The sequence below is a fragment of the Mesoplodon densirostris genome, chromosome 18 (assembly GCF_025265405.1).
Source record: "Mesoplodon densirostris isolate mMesDen1 chromosome 18, mMesDen1 primary haplotype, whole genome shotgun sequence".
NCBI lineage: Eukaryota > Metazoa > Chordata > Mammalia > Artiodactyla > Ziphiidae > Mesoplodon > Mesoplodon densirostris.
This window is the reverse complement of record NC_082678.1, coordinates 52,958,501-52,971,093: the sequence shown is the minus strand read 5'-3', so window position 1 is coordinate 52,971,093 and position 12,593 is coordinate 52,958,501. Positions and strand designations below refer to the sequence as shown.

At 56.4% G+C, this 12,593-nt stretch overlaps 1 protein-coding gene across 4 annotated transcripts in view; it reads right to left on the bottom strand.

Moving 5' to 3' along the window:
- The window catches only part of RHBDL3 (rhomboid like 3), a 45,471-nt gene that overhangs the window by 26,571 nt on the left and 6,307 nt on the right, over positions 1–12,593 (bottom strand). For 3 of the 4 annotated variants that reach the window (XM_060080909.1, XM_060080912.1, XM_060080910.1), the window contains one exon: positions 3,237–3,395. The exons of the other annotated variant lie outside the window; for it this stretch is intronic. In XM_060080909.1, the coding sequence (XP_059936892.1) occupies positions 3,237–3,395 (159 nt within the window). The remainder of the gene's footprint in view (positions 1–3,236; positions 3,396–12,593) is intronic. 4 annotated transcript variants of the gene reach the window in all.

Sequence of the window (12,593 nt, the reverse complement as noted above, 5' to 3'; positions counted from 1 at the left end):
CATCCTCGGTTCCCGGAACCAGAATCCAAAGCTGTGCTTGTGGAAGATCATCAGCCCTGAGTGCCTCCATGGGAACTGTGATGCTCAGGGAGCCCCAGGACTGGCCCCTCCCCAGGCAGAGTCCTGGCTGCCTCACCCAGTGGTCAGCCTGACCCCCCGAGATCAGAGGCGGTCCTACTGACTTCCAGCCTCCCAAGGCTTCTGTTACCTCCCATCCACCCTCCACGACCACACTCTAGACCCTTCCTACGGAGAGATGTCCTAAAGACACAGCTCTCCCAACCCCAGAGCTCACAGTGCCACCCAGGGGCTGCTCTGTGGTTGCGGGGTGGGGATTATCAACATATTCCTGGGACTGTGGGCCCAGCAGGAACATCAGGTTAAAACTGAAGGCAGGAGTCCAGACAGGGCAGGGAAGGTGAGCCAGCCCAACCAAGGCATATGGGTTTGAAGCCCTGTCAGGGGGCAGGGAGCTGGGGAGGATCTGGGTTCAGACCAGGCCAGGTGGAACAAGCCTCCATCTGCAGTGCCCCGTCCCCTCTCCTGGGTTCTGCACACACCTGAAAAATCTGACTTTAGCCTCCCCCATCCAGCAGGCCTTCCTGGATGAACCCCTTCCAACGATGGCCTATTCCCATCCCCTCCACGCCTGCAAAGCTTGGGTCTGGTTCTTAGTGGCTTGGTGGTTCTGTAAATGCGGATGGGACTTGGGGCTCCATGATCACTACAAGCCCAAGATAAGAACATGTCATCAAATATGTTTGTAGCCGTCCTCTCCCCCAATCCCTGGATGTGTACGTGCACATGTGCGTGTACCACACATATACTCTCAAACAATACATCTGCAAGACCCGTGGTGGGAAGGAGCTCAGCATAAATACAGGAGAAGCAGTGTGTACACACATACACACTCACCATTCACCTGTGCCCCGATGTGCCTAGAACTGTGCTGGGCAGAGCAGCAGCCACAGTCTCTGGCCTCACAGAGCATTCAGGAGAAACAGATGCACAAATGGCAGCAAAAGAGGATGTCATCTTCATTATTTGGTGCGTAGTATTATCCCCACGTTATAAAGACGGGGGTGAGAGCTTGGAGAGCGTAAAATTTTCTCAAGGACCCACAGTTAGTAAATCACAGAGTCAGGATTCAAATCCAGATCTGCCTGACTCCGGAACCCATGCTGGCTCATGTGGAGCTTTTGTGCCAATTAGATAAGGGAGCCTCTCCTTCCAGGTGGATGCACCTATTCCAGGCCTTGCTGAACAAAGCCCAGGCCAGATTTCAGTCCCCATTCCTCTCTCTGCCCGGCATCCTTGTGCAGTCCACAACCTGCACACCCATACATGACAACCCTGGCCACTCAGCTGTAATGCAATGTGGTCTGTGCTATAAGACAGGCCTGTGCAAAGCACTGCGGGAGCTCTGGGTAAGGTTGGTTCATTCTGCCTGGGTTGGGGTGGGAAAGGGCTCACAAAGGATGCAGGGGAGTTAACCTGGTAGCAGAACTTTAGAGGCGACAGAAACTTTCAAACACTTCTTATTTCATCCTTGCCACAGCCCTGAAGAGGGTCTCCTCTGGCTTCCTTTTACACATGGGAAGACCGGGGCTCAGTTTTGCCACTGAGTGGCAAAGGCAGAGCCTGTCGCAGGACCCAGGCCCACCTGACTCCAGCCCCTGAGCTCTCTGCCCTGCCCAGAGCTTCCCCCCTGGTGAACCCCTTCTTAATCTTGGCCTCCAGGGCAGCCCTGCTCACAAGAATCCAGGCTATGGCTGGCTGCTCCAGCTCAGAATTCAAAGAGAGAAATCTCGATGGTAACAAGGAATCTGCTGTTGGGAATTCACACAGACGACTCCACGAACCCCCAGCTGGGGAGAAGCAGCTCCCCTGGCCCAGCCATGCCTTCACTCTGCCCTGGGCTGAGCAGGACATGCAGCAAACACGCTGGCGCTGGGGCTGTGGACGAGCCAGTGCAGGTTCAACTCCATGGCCTGGTCTTTGCTGGCACTGCTGGGTCCCCAGTCACGGGGCTCACCTCCACGGCCCATCCCATGAATCCCAGCTGTCCCCAACTCCCCTGCTTATCTGAGCTCTGTACCCCCGCCCTCTAGGAGATCTGCTCCCTGGGTCCACTCTCAACAGCAGGTTTCTTCACCACTAAAAGCCCTACAGCTGCTCCTTGCAATCACGCTAACCTCTGGGCAAAGGCAGGTCCTTAATCAAGAGGCAATTAAAACAACGCCAAAGCCCACGCATCCACATCAGAAAGCAAACCTGGCACGATGGCAGGTCCTGGCTCCTCCATCACTGACGCTTTTGAATTCCAAGAGCCTGGGGACTTCCACACCAGTCATTTCATGGGTGACAAGAAGAGGGGCGACTGTTTCCATTTCACCAATAGGGAAACCAAGTGGGGCCTTCCAGCCTCGTGTTCACCCTGCTAGTTCATGCAGCTTCTACTCATATGCCATCTACCCCACAGAGGGATGCTTCCTGCTTAACCCCACTGAACCCCACTCCAATCCCACCATAGTAGCCCCCAGAACAGCACAGCAGTAACCCCACTGAGGAGGAAGTCCCGACTCCAAGACACCAGACCACTGGGCAGGATTCACGGGCCTCCCGTCTCCAGCCCCTCCGACAACCCAGGACAGCTGCCAGCAGGTCTGATGAGCTCCGGCCTTCACCCATGTGCCCTGCTGCTCCCGAAAGGTCTGCCCTGATCCTCCCAACATCCACTCCCCATCTCCTCTCCTGCCAACAATAACCTCCCATCTCCCACTCCCAATCCTTCGTTTCCATGGAAATGACCCCACTCCCAGCTCCACGGGTGGGCACTGATTGGTTTGATTCAATCAGCACAACCCACTGACCCAATCTAGGCCAACTGGAGGAAGGAAATCCCAGGCCTCACGTGGGAGCTACCATACGAAAAGTCCCTCTCCTCCCCTTCGTGGTGAGGCCTGAGGGCATGAGGGCTGGAACAGCTGCAGCCACTTTGCTGCCAGGATGGTAGAGTCTGGAATTGCCTGGGGCTTTTGTGAATAGTGCTGACACTGCAGAAAGCAGAACTGAGATAAAGAGAAATTGGGTCCTTGGTGATTTCCTTTCACCTGCTGAAGCCTGGACTTTTTCAGTGCTGCAGACCAACAGATCCCATTAATTATCCAAAAGGATCCTCTAAGCCACACCCCCAAACAGGCCTCTCCCAGTGGCGAGGGGCCCAGAGCGCTCACCAGGTTGACAAAATCCTGGTAGCAGATCTGCCCATCGGCATGGCTGTCGGCGAGAGCCAGGAGCACCTCCCTCTTGTGCGGGTCCAGCTTGGAGCTTTGGCTCTCCAGGAGGCTCCGGAACTTACATGTGCTGATGTAGCCCGTGTTCCCAGGGTCAAACTGAGGGAGAAGCACACACAGCAGCGGGGTCAGCAGGGCTCCGTCCCCCTCTCCACACCGCCCTGGGTGCCCCATCACGGTCACCACTCACGGCTCCTGTCTCCAGCCCTCTGCTGACAGAGGGCTAGGCGGCATCTGGGATGTTTCCAAGGCCCCCAGGGGAAACATCCAAATAGGGCGGACCACCACTTACAACCCTAGAAGGCCCTAGAGACCTCTGAGATGGCCCAGCGCAACCCTGTGGTGCGTGGAGAAGGGAAACGGAGGCTCAGAGAGGTTATTACTCTCTGCCCTTAACTCCTGACCCTGGACAAGGGGAAAGAGGGAATGAAAAGGCGATGACCGGAGGAAGATGAGGAAATCTGGGGCCTGGTGCAGAGGGACTGAACGGGGAAGGCACGAGGCCCCGGGCAGTGGGGAGCACAGCCTGGACAGCGCTTCTGCATCTGCCTGCCAGCCCCTCTCCCACGCCTGCACCCACGTATACCCCACAACCTGCACACAGGGCTCCCCAAAGACACTGTGCTCTGAGTGTTTGGTTGTTTTTTTGGTTTTCTTTATTTGGGGGCCATGCCACACAGCTTGTGGGCTCTTAGTTCCCCGACCAGGGATCGAACCCGCACTCCCTGCATTGGAAACGTGGAGTCTTAACCACTGGACCGCCAGGGAGGTCCCTGGTTGGATTTCTGACGTTGCCCTTTTCCCTCTGCAGCTTTGCACACGTGGGTGCCTCTGCCTAAGACTCCCTCTCTCCCCTCAGCTCCCTGGGAGACTCCGACTCACCCTTCCGACTCCTCAGATGTCCCGCGTCCAGGGAGCCTTCCCTCAATACATGATCTGCTCCCCCTGCATGTCAGACAGCCCTCTGGCCTCCACCCTGCACTGGCCTCCATTTTCAACTCCTTGCAGGTTGGTGCACAACTTATCCCCGGGGCTTATAACACAGAGCCGGGCAGAGTCGGCACTCGGTGAAGATTTGTTGGGTGAACAAGTGGATGTTTGGGTGAAAAGACAGGTACCCATTTTCCATGGAAAGGCTCACAGGTTCAGTTAGAAAAGGGGCTTATTCACCTCTCCCGGAGAAGCACATAAGCTTTCTGTCACCCTTCCATCGCCTCTCTTTCCCTGCTCAGCACACACTAACCAGCTGCCAGTTTGCCCAGGGAAGTCCTGTTCACAAACCGCGTCCCCACATGAATTCACTGCACACGGAGGTGCTGCTGTGGGTTGCTGAGATTTTAAAAGGCAGACAGACGTTGCGGACGTCTGCGTGTGCATGACAAGGGAGCCCGGAAGACCGAATCCACCTTTCCCTCTTTTCTGGATAAGGTCAGTGAAGACTATTTTCGGAAGGCTGATGCTGTGTGCAGCCTGTCTAAGACAATCCAGGAGAAACAGCCAAGAGTCACAAGTCATGACTCCTTCAATTCTCCCCGGAACTCAACGAGTGAGGACATCTCTAATGAGCCTATTTAAGAATCTGCCTGTGTACCCAACTCCCCACTCAAAATACCAGATTTCAGGGATGACACCTCTTCGGTTCCCACCAGCGAGTACGTCAGGAAACTCACCTACCCTCTGTTCCAGAAAGATCTTTACAAGTAAAAACGCCTAATATTTGCTGAGTGTTTTCATGGGGCCAAACATCATACCAAGCACCTCACGTAAATATATGATTTCTTTGACCTCCAACCGCGACCTTATAAGCAGGTCCTATGATTGTCTCCATGTCACAGATGAGGAAGTAGAGACACGGGAAAACGACGAGCACAGAGAGGTTAAGTGACGTGTCTGCAAGTGGCAGAGCCAGGATTCCAGACCCGGGCAGCCTGGCACTGCCTCTAACCACTGGCTGCCGCTGACCGTCAGCCTCCAGGGCCTGCTCTGCTGCTCAGAAGCCAAATGTCAAGGGTCAAAGAGGTGAGTGCAGGCCCGGGAGTGGAGGGGGCTCCAGGAGCCTCACGGGCCCACTCTACACAGATTTTTAAAGCAGGAAAGAGCTCAAACAGCAACAGTTCTCATCTCCTTATAGCTCAGACAGGAAATGACGCCTGGAGTGGCAAAGTGGCGACGGCAGCTAGGGAAGGTCTCCTTCTCTGCCTGGGACTCCTCCCGTCTCCACAGGCTGGCACTGGCTACAGGGACTCACCAGCCTGGCCCCTGCCTGGGCCCACGTGGCCCTCATACTGGGTGGGCTGACGTGGGGGATGAGAAGCAGCCCTGAGCCCTGGGAAGATGCATCCCCTCCCTAACCCTCCCCTGGAGCACAGGGCAGGGGGCAGTGGGCTGCACAGGGCAGGGAGCCTCTGCTGCCCAGGCCAGGGGAGGGAGCCAATCCCCGCCCCGGGGGCCCATCCGCAGCTGGGGGGGGGCGTGGGGTGGAGGCGCTGGAATCAGGCAAGGGCCTGTCTCCCTCATTCCAGCTCCAGACAAAGGACCACCTGCTCCCCTGCTCTCCCTCCCCCTCCAGGGCTCCCTGCTGTCGTCCTAGTGACAGGGGCTGCCCTGTGGCTCCTCCCCCTACCCCCCACCAGGGCCTGCCAGGCCTGCCCCTAGCACATTACAGGCTCCAGACCGCAGAGAAGGAGCTGGAAGCAGGCCGAGCCTCCCTTCTCTGCCAAAACTGTACCTTTCATGCCAGGGCCAGACAGCCCAGACAATGGGGGGGGGGTCATCGCTACGCTAATAATGAGGCCTCAGGGATGAAGGAGGGGGACTGGGGGAGCGGGTGGGAGAGGGAGGGAGGGGCCAGCTGCCTGGGCTCCACAGACGTACACGGGACACCTTCCAACCACCACCCCGAACACCTGGGAAGATGAGGGCAAGAGCCCCGGCTGACAGGGGGCAGGGGGCATGGGGCGCGGGGCGGGGGGGTGGGTAGTGCCGAGAGAGGGAGTGAAGGGGAGACAAAAAGAAACACACAGAGAGGATTCGTGCAGAGGCGGAGAGAGGTGGGTACCACCGCCCTGATGGAGCTTCTAAAGGAGGCTGCAAGCAGCAAGGCAAAACCCCACTCTGGTCTCAGCCGCTTACCAGTTTGTGTAACTTAGGGTCAACATCTCGGGCCTTAACTGCCTCAGCCTCATTCATCAAGCAGGGGGGAGCGTGCCCTCGGGGCGCGGTGGGCTGAAGCAGACGCAGGGCTGTGCTCTCCAGGGCCCAGGGCTGCCCGGACTCAGCGTCCAGCTCCACTTGCCTCATTCGAAGCGGGGAGGGAGCAGCCCTGCCATGGAGGCTTGGCCGACCCTCCTGGACACCATTCCCACCTTTGGGCCTCCTCAAGGGCAGCTTTGGGGACAGGATCATACAAGCACCATGGTTTGGAGCTTTGGGGGAAACAAACCGTACAAATGCAATTTCCTTGTCAATGATGTACTGAAGGCCCCAAAGCTCCCCGTCCTGGGTGCTCCATGACCCGGATTCACCCACTTTGGGCGGAGGGGGGGCTCTTGGAATGAGGTCTAGGCTGGGTGGGCTGGAGACAACCTGACCAGGGTTGGTCTGGGGGTGGCGGGGCAGCGGGAGGAATGGGGCTGTGAACAGCCGCAGGCACAGGGGCCCCTTGGAGAGCCAGGAGCATCCTTGCAGCTGCCTCCCCAGCGCTGTGCAGGTGTGTGTGTGTGTGTGTGTGAAGGGGGAGGGCCGGGTGTGTGTGTGTGTATGTGTGTGAAGGGGGAGGGCCGTGTGTGTGTGTGTGAAGGGGGAGCCACGTCCACACTCAGCCTGCATGGAGGCTGCTGACACAGAAGAGGAGGAAAACACAAAGTGACGAGTGACCCTCCCACAGCTCCCGCCCTCCTGCCTTGGCCTTGAAAAGAGCTTCGCGACTCCAGGGGCGCTTAATCCCACCAGCACCCAGCCCTCTGGCCCCTTAATCCTCTAGGTCGCCAGTTCTCCCCACCCCCGGCGCCCCACGCATGCTCTGCCATATACATATCCCATCTCCCACCCTGGGCCCCCTCCTGGCTCACTTATGACTTTGGATGCAAAAAGGACCCACCGGATTCTCTCTCTACTGTTGCCACCGAGGGCTCTTCCCCTCCTCTGGGGCAAGGAGTTGGGGGACAGTTCTGGAAGGAACCCCGGCCCCGGCTGCTGTGCCATCTTGGGCAGATCATTAACCACACTACCTCACTTTCCCCCTCCAGCATGTAGTAGGAACTCTCCCTTCTTGGGGCGATGTAAGGTGGTCCATCCCCAGCCCTGCATACCTAAGCATACCATACGCAAATGGGGGCTGGGGAAAGAGACATCCACAACCCACACAGCCCATGGGGGCAGCTGATCTTCAATTCTGCATCCTTGCTCGGTCAAAGGGCTGACGGGAAATTTGGAATGAGGATGAGGCAGCTCACATGGCGGGGGGAGGGGGGAGGTCTGTGCTGTAGGAAGGACCTGGTGACACTGGAAAGGACAGCAGGTCAGGGAATTATAAGTCATGATCCAGGAGAGCTGACAGGAACCTCAGTGGTTTTCAAACTGCTCTGCAGACTTCTAGGGGCTGGGGGACTTCCGAAGCCCAGCGAGGCGGGGCGGGGGTTGCCAAGCGGCCCCATTCTGAGTTGTTTTCTGTGTCGGCCTTCTGCATACTACCTGGCTGAACAGCAATGATGGTGGCTGTGTATGCAGAATACCCGCCAGGTATCAGGCGCTACCTCATCGAAACCTCAGGTCACCCCCCCATGTCTTGGTTTGTCTGGGACAGTCCTGGCTTCTTATACCTATTGCCTGAGCATGACTTTTTTTTTTTTTTTTTTTGGCTGTGCCTGCACAGCTTGAGGGATCTTAGTTCCCTGACCAGGGATCAAACCCGTGCCCCCTGCAGTGGAAGCACAGAGTCCTAACCACTGGACCGCCAGGGAAGTCCCTGGGCATGATTATTAACAGTACCCCTTTCACCCTCAAAATCATCCCAATCTGGATAATAAATTATGTGGTCCCCCATTTAAACCTCACAACAACCCTACGAGGTAGGTGTTATTTTACACGGCAAGAGAAGACTTGCCCAAGTTTGAAGAGCTGGTAATTGGTGCAGGTGGGCTCACATCCAGGTGGACGGGCCCAGAGCTTGCACTCCCCCATCATTAGGATGCTGTGGCTAAAAAGGGTTCGAGAGACCCCAGTTCAGTCCTCCCATTCGTTCATCTAACAAATACTTGCTAAGGATCGACTACGTGTCTGGCATCACACTCGCTTTATGGACGGGGAAACAGGTGCAGAGAGCAAAAGAAACTAGTTCAAGGTCACAGAGCAAGTTAGTGGTCAAGATGGAAATAGTTCAGGGTTCCTCCATAGTGGTTGGCTGGGCCAGCATTGCTCTTCCTTGTTTTTCTCTGTCCTGTTCTGTCATATGAAATATAACTGGCTCAGGGTTTCCCAGTGTGTGTTTTGTGGAACACCAGGCCCAAGATGGTGCATGAAATAAGGGTGTTGTGGTTCCAGAAGTTTGGGAAACCCTTTTGGAAGGGCATGATGTATAAAACCATATTAAAGGTTCTTTAAGATCTTACAGTGGAGAATCCTGTCTGATTTTGTTCAACCCAGCATTTCCCAAACTTACTGGGTCTTTGATCATAATATTTTTTCACAGTAACACTCCATGGGACACAATCCGGGGAAAATGCATGAATCCATAGTAGAGTTACTTTTCCCTTTTGTGAAACCAGGCCCCTTTGTCAGTGGTTCTGAACCAGCCTTTCGCCTCCATCTCATGAGTGGCGCAGGCCCTCGAGGTAGCTGACACTTTGTCCGGAGTCCTCCAGCCAAGTTAGAAGCCTGCCGGATCCAGGCCCCAGCCAGAGGGGTGAGGAGGGTGCCAGGCCCCAGGAGTGGCCGAGCAGGAAGTGACTGGCCTAATGGGCTGAGCTGAGCTTCCAGGGAACCAAGCCTGCAGGGTCTGGGATCTGCCTGCTCAGCACCCAGGACAGCAGCGCCACTTCTCCCCTCCCTGCTGCAGGCCCAGGAGCCGGGCCAAGGCTTCAGAATCCACCCAGCAGCAGCAAAGCAGAAGAGAAAGAAGAAAGGAACACGTCTATTTTATAGCTCTTATGTTATGTGTGATCTGCACCGACTCATTTCCAGGACAATTACATGTCTGGTCTCTTCTCTCTCCCAGGGGGACCTCTCCCTCTCCTTCATCTCGAGAGGTCCATGTCCTCAGTGAGGGGTGTGGGAGCCCAAAGGTAGCACCTGGGGAGCCATCCTTGTGCAGACCTCTCACGCCTGGAAGGTCGGGACCTGGAGTCTAAGGAAGCCTCCCATCTCAGGCCCCACTGTCCCCTCTCTGTCCACTGAGACAGAATAAGCCCTGGGAAAGGACCACATGGTGTGCGTGCTGGGGCAGAGGAGGGTGCAGGCAACCGCCCCTCCCCACTTAGGGGGTTACCATGGCTCATCTGCTGGCTCCCTGCATCATCACCGGCTTCTGAGCAGAGCGGAATTAATGAGGCTGCCCAGGGGTTTCCAGCTCAGCAGAGCTGTCCCCATCCAAGAGCCAGAGCCCACCAGGGAACTCAGGCCCATTCAGGGATATTTACAGCCCCATAAATTAGGCCCAGGCCTGCAGCTGCTGAGGTCAGGAGGCGAGGTTAGGGGAGTAGCAGCTTTCTCTAGGGCTTCTGCCTTGCAAATGAAGATGTTAATTCACCCCACAGAGAAAACGACCTCACACCATCCCCTGACTTTCCCCCCAGACCTGAAATACTCATTGGCACAAATATTTGATTGCTCTTATTCTCACATCAACCCTAGAGTATAAGTGTGATTAGTCCCATTTAACAGATATGGAAACTGAGGCACACGGAGACAAACGACTTGCCCAGAGGCATTTCAGTGAGTAGAACAGGGTACCATCGGGCCTGCTTTCAGCTGAAGCTAGGAGTGGATTTATAAAGACCTCAAGCCTCCCTGGGAAGAAGAGAGACCAGTTCCTAAAAGCCAGGCTCTGACCCCTCCTGCTCTCCAGTCTCCCCACATGGAGGCACGAGGGGCTCTGGTGCTCCCCTGGGATTTGGCCAGGCATCTGACAGCTGGGGAAGCTTCAGCAATTCGAAGATTCCCAGTTAACATTATTTCTGTTCTTCCAGCTGCCACCCCAGGGGTCCGGGGGAGGGAGCTCATGCCTCTCAAGGGGCTTCTCCCAGAAGCTCCAAGTCAGGCTCCTGAACATCCCCCCCATAAGTCAAAGAGCTGAACGCCAGGATCTGAGGTTGGCAGGCTGATTAGGAAGCTAGAACACCCTTCCCTCAGCAGAGAAGCGGAGGACAGCCTGGCCTGAATCCAGGCTGAGCCGCTGGACAATTGGCAAATTTCCAGAAAACTACCCAGCTCTCTCTCTGTCTCTCAATACCTGGGCCATGAGGAGGAGAGCTCTCAGACTTTCCCTGGAAGGCAGAACGCTGGGGTCCAGTGGGGGCCGCCTCTTTCCTCCAGGCCCTGCCCATCTCCACCCTGAGAGAGAGCCTCCTGGAAGACCCTGCTGCTCCCACTTCACACCACAGAAGGCCTTGGAGGCACACAGACTCTGGGGGGGCAGCTGGGGGCTGTGACTCAGAGGCAGGTCCCTGGGGTCCCAGGAGCAGACGTAACACCTGTGCTGCCTTGACCAGGTCCAACCCTCAAGGACACCTGGGGACTGAAGCCGAGTCACAGCCGTAAAGGCAGGAGTCCCAGGGGAGCTGCGGGCCGGGAGAGGTGGGAGCGGGTTCGAGCAGGGAGGGGCCTTAATCTGCCCCATCCCACCCCCTTCAGCCTAAATTCATTTCCTCCTGCTGCTTCTCCTGAAAGCCACCAAGGGATCCCTCTGGTTCCCCAGAAAAGAGAGATCCAGGGAGAAGGAGGGGAGTGGGTTGTCCACAACTTGAGATACACATCAGCTCACTTTCATAAGAGAGAACAGCGCCCTGGGCCCAGTCTCACAGTCGACCACCAGGAATTGCCAAATCTGAACACTGGGCAGAGCAGGCCCGCCCTGGGGTCTGGCCACGTGGTGCCTGATGCCTCGTTCTCGCCCTCACCCTTTGCCATGCAGGCAGCCAGTGAGCGGAGGGAAAATGCTTGGGCGTCCACGTTCCCCCAGGCAGCCTCTATCCAAACACTTCTCTCCTTTCTTTGGAAAGTTCAAGGGGAACGTGGTTTCCAGCTCCTGCCCTGAAGAAGTCAGCTTGATATGGTGGAAGGAACCCCAGACTGGGGATCTGGACACTTTGATTCAAGACCTAGAACTATTATGTGCCAGAGGTTATTTTGAAAACGGTGTTAATTTCTTTAAATTCCAGTAACGCGGTAACCACCACCACATTTATCAGGGGCTCACCACACACCGAGCCACGTGCTATATACACACACCCTCTCATCAGGCCTCACCACAGCCCTGAGGGCAGGCAGCTTACTGATGAGAAAACCAAGGCTTGGAGAGGTTACCCGGCTTGCCCCTTGTCACACAGCGAGGAGGAGAACTGGGACCCAAGGCAGACTCCGTGTCCTCCCCTGCCTGAGTCACTCAGGGCGCCAAGGAAGCAGACGGAAGCCTGCGAGGCCCGGGGGCAGGAACACCGGTCAGAGAGAGAAAGAAAGTAGAGCCGGACTCTAGTTCCAGCTCTGACATTACTGCACCAAGTGACCTCAGAAGGCCTCGGACCTCTGTTTCCTCATCTGCAAAATGAGCAGATCGGACAACATGCTTCCACCGACCTTCTAATAATCCACAGTCCTTGAGGTGGCGGCAGCCCCAGAAGGGCTGACACAGGCGAGGTGGCCGCACAGTCAGGGCCTGCCCCTGGAGCAGACATTAGAACCCAAGACAACATGTGCAGGGATGGAGCTGAACTTGTTCGCTCCAGCATGCGCGTGCCTGTTCCGTGTCAGGCAGGCAGGAAGGCAGCAAACCACCTCAGCTCCCGTGGCCCCGTTGCTCAACCGCTATCAAATGCATTTCTGGGAGTGGTCAGGGATAAAAGGGTTAATTCAGCATGACTGCTGGGGTCACTGGGGCAGGAGCAGGGTAGGGAAGCTGGCTTTGCGGTGGAGGGAAGTCCACAGACTCTAGGGGCCTGGACGCCACCTGATAAGGGGTTGGAGATGCAGAGCCTGAGTAAGGGAATCCCTCTCTGCTGGTTCATCCTGTGTCCTGGGGGCTGACTCTGGGGCAGGTGCTTTCTGTGCGGCTCTTCACTAATCCATGCAGCAGTCTCAACTGAA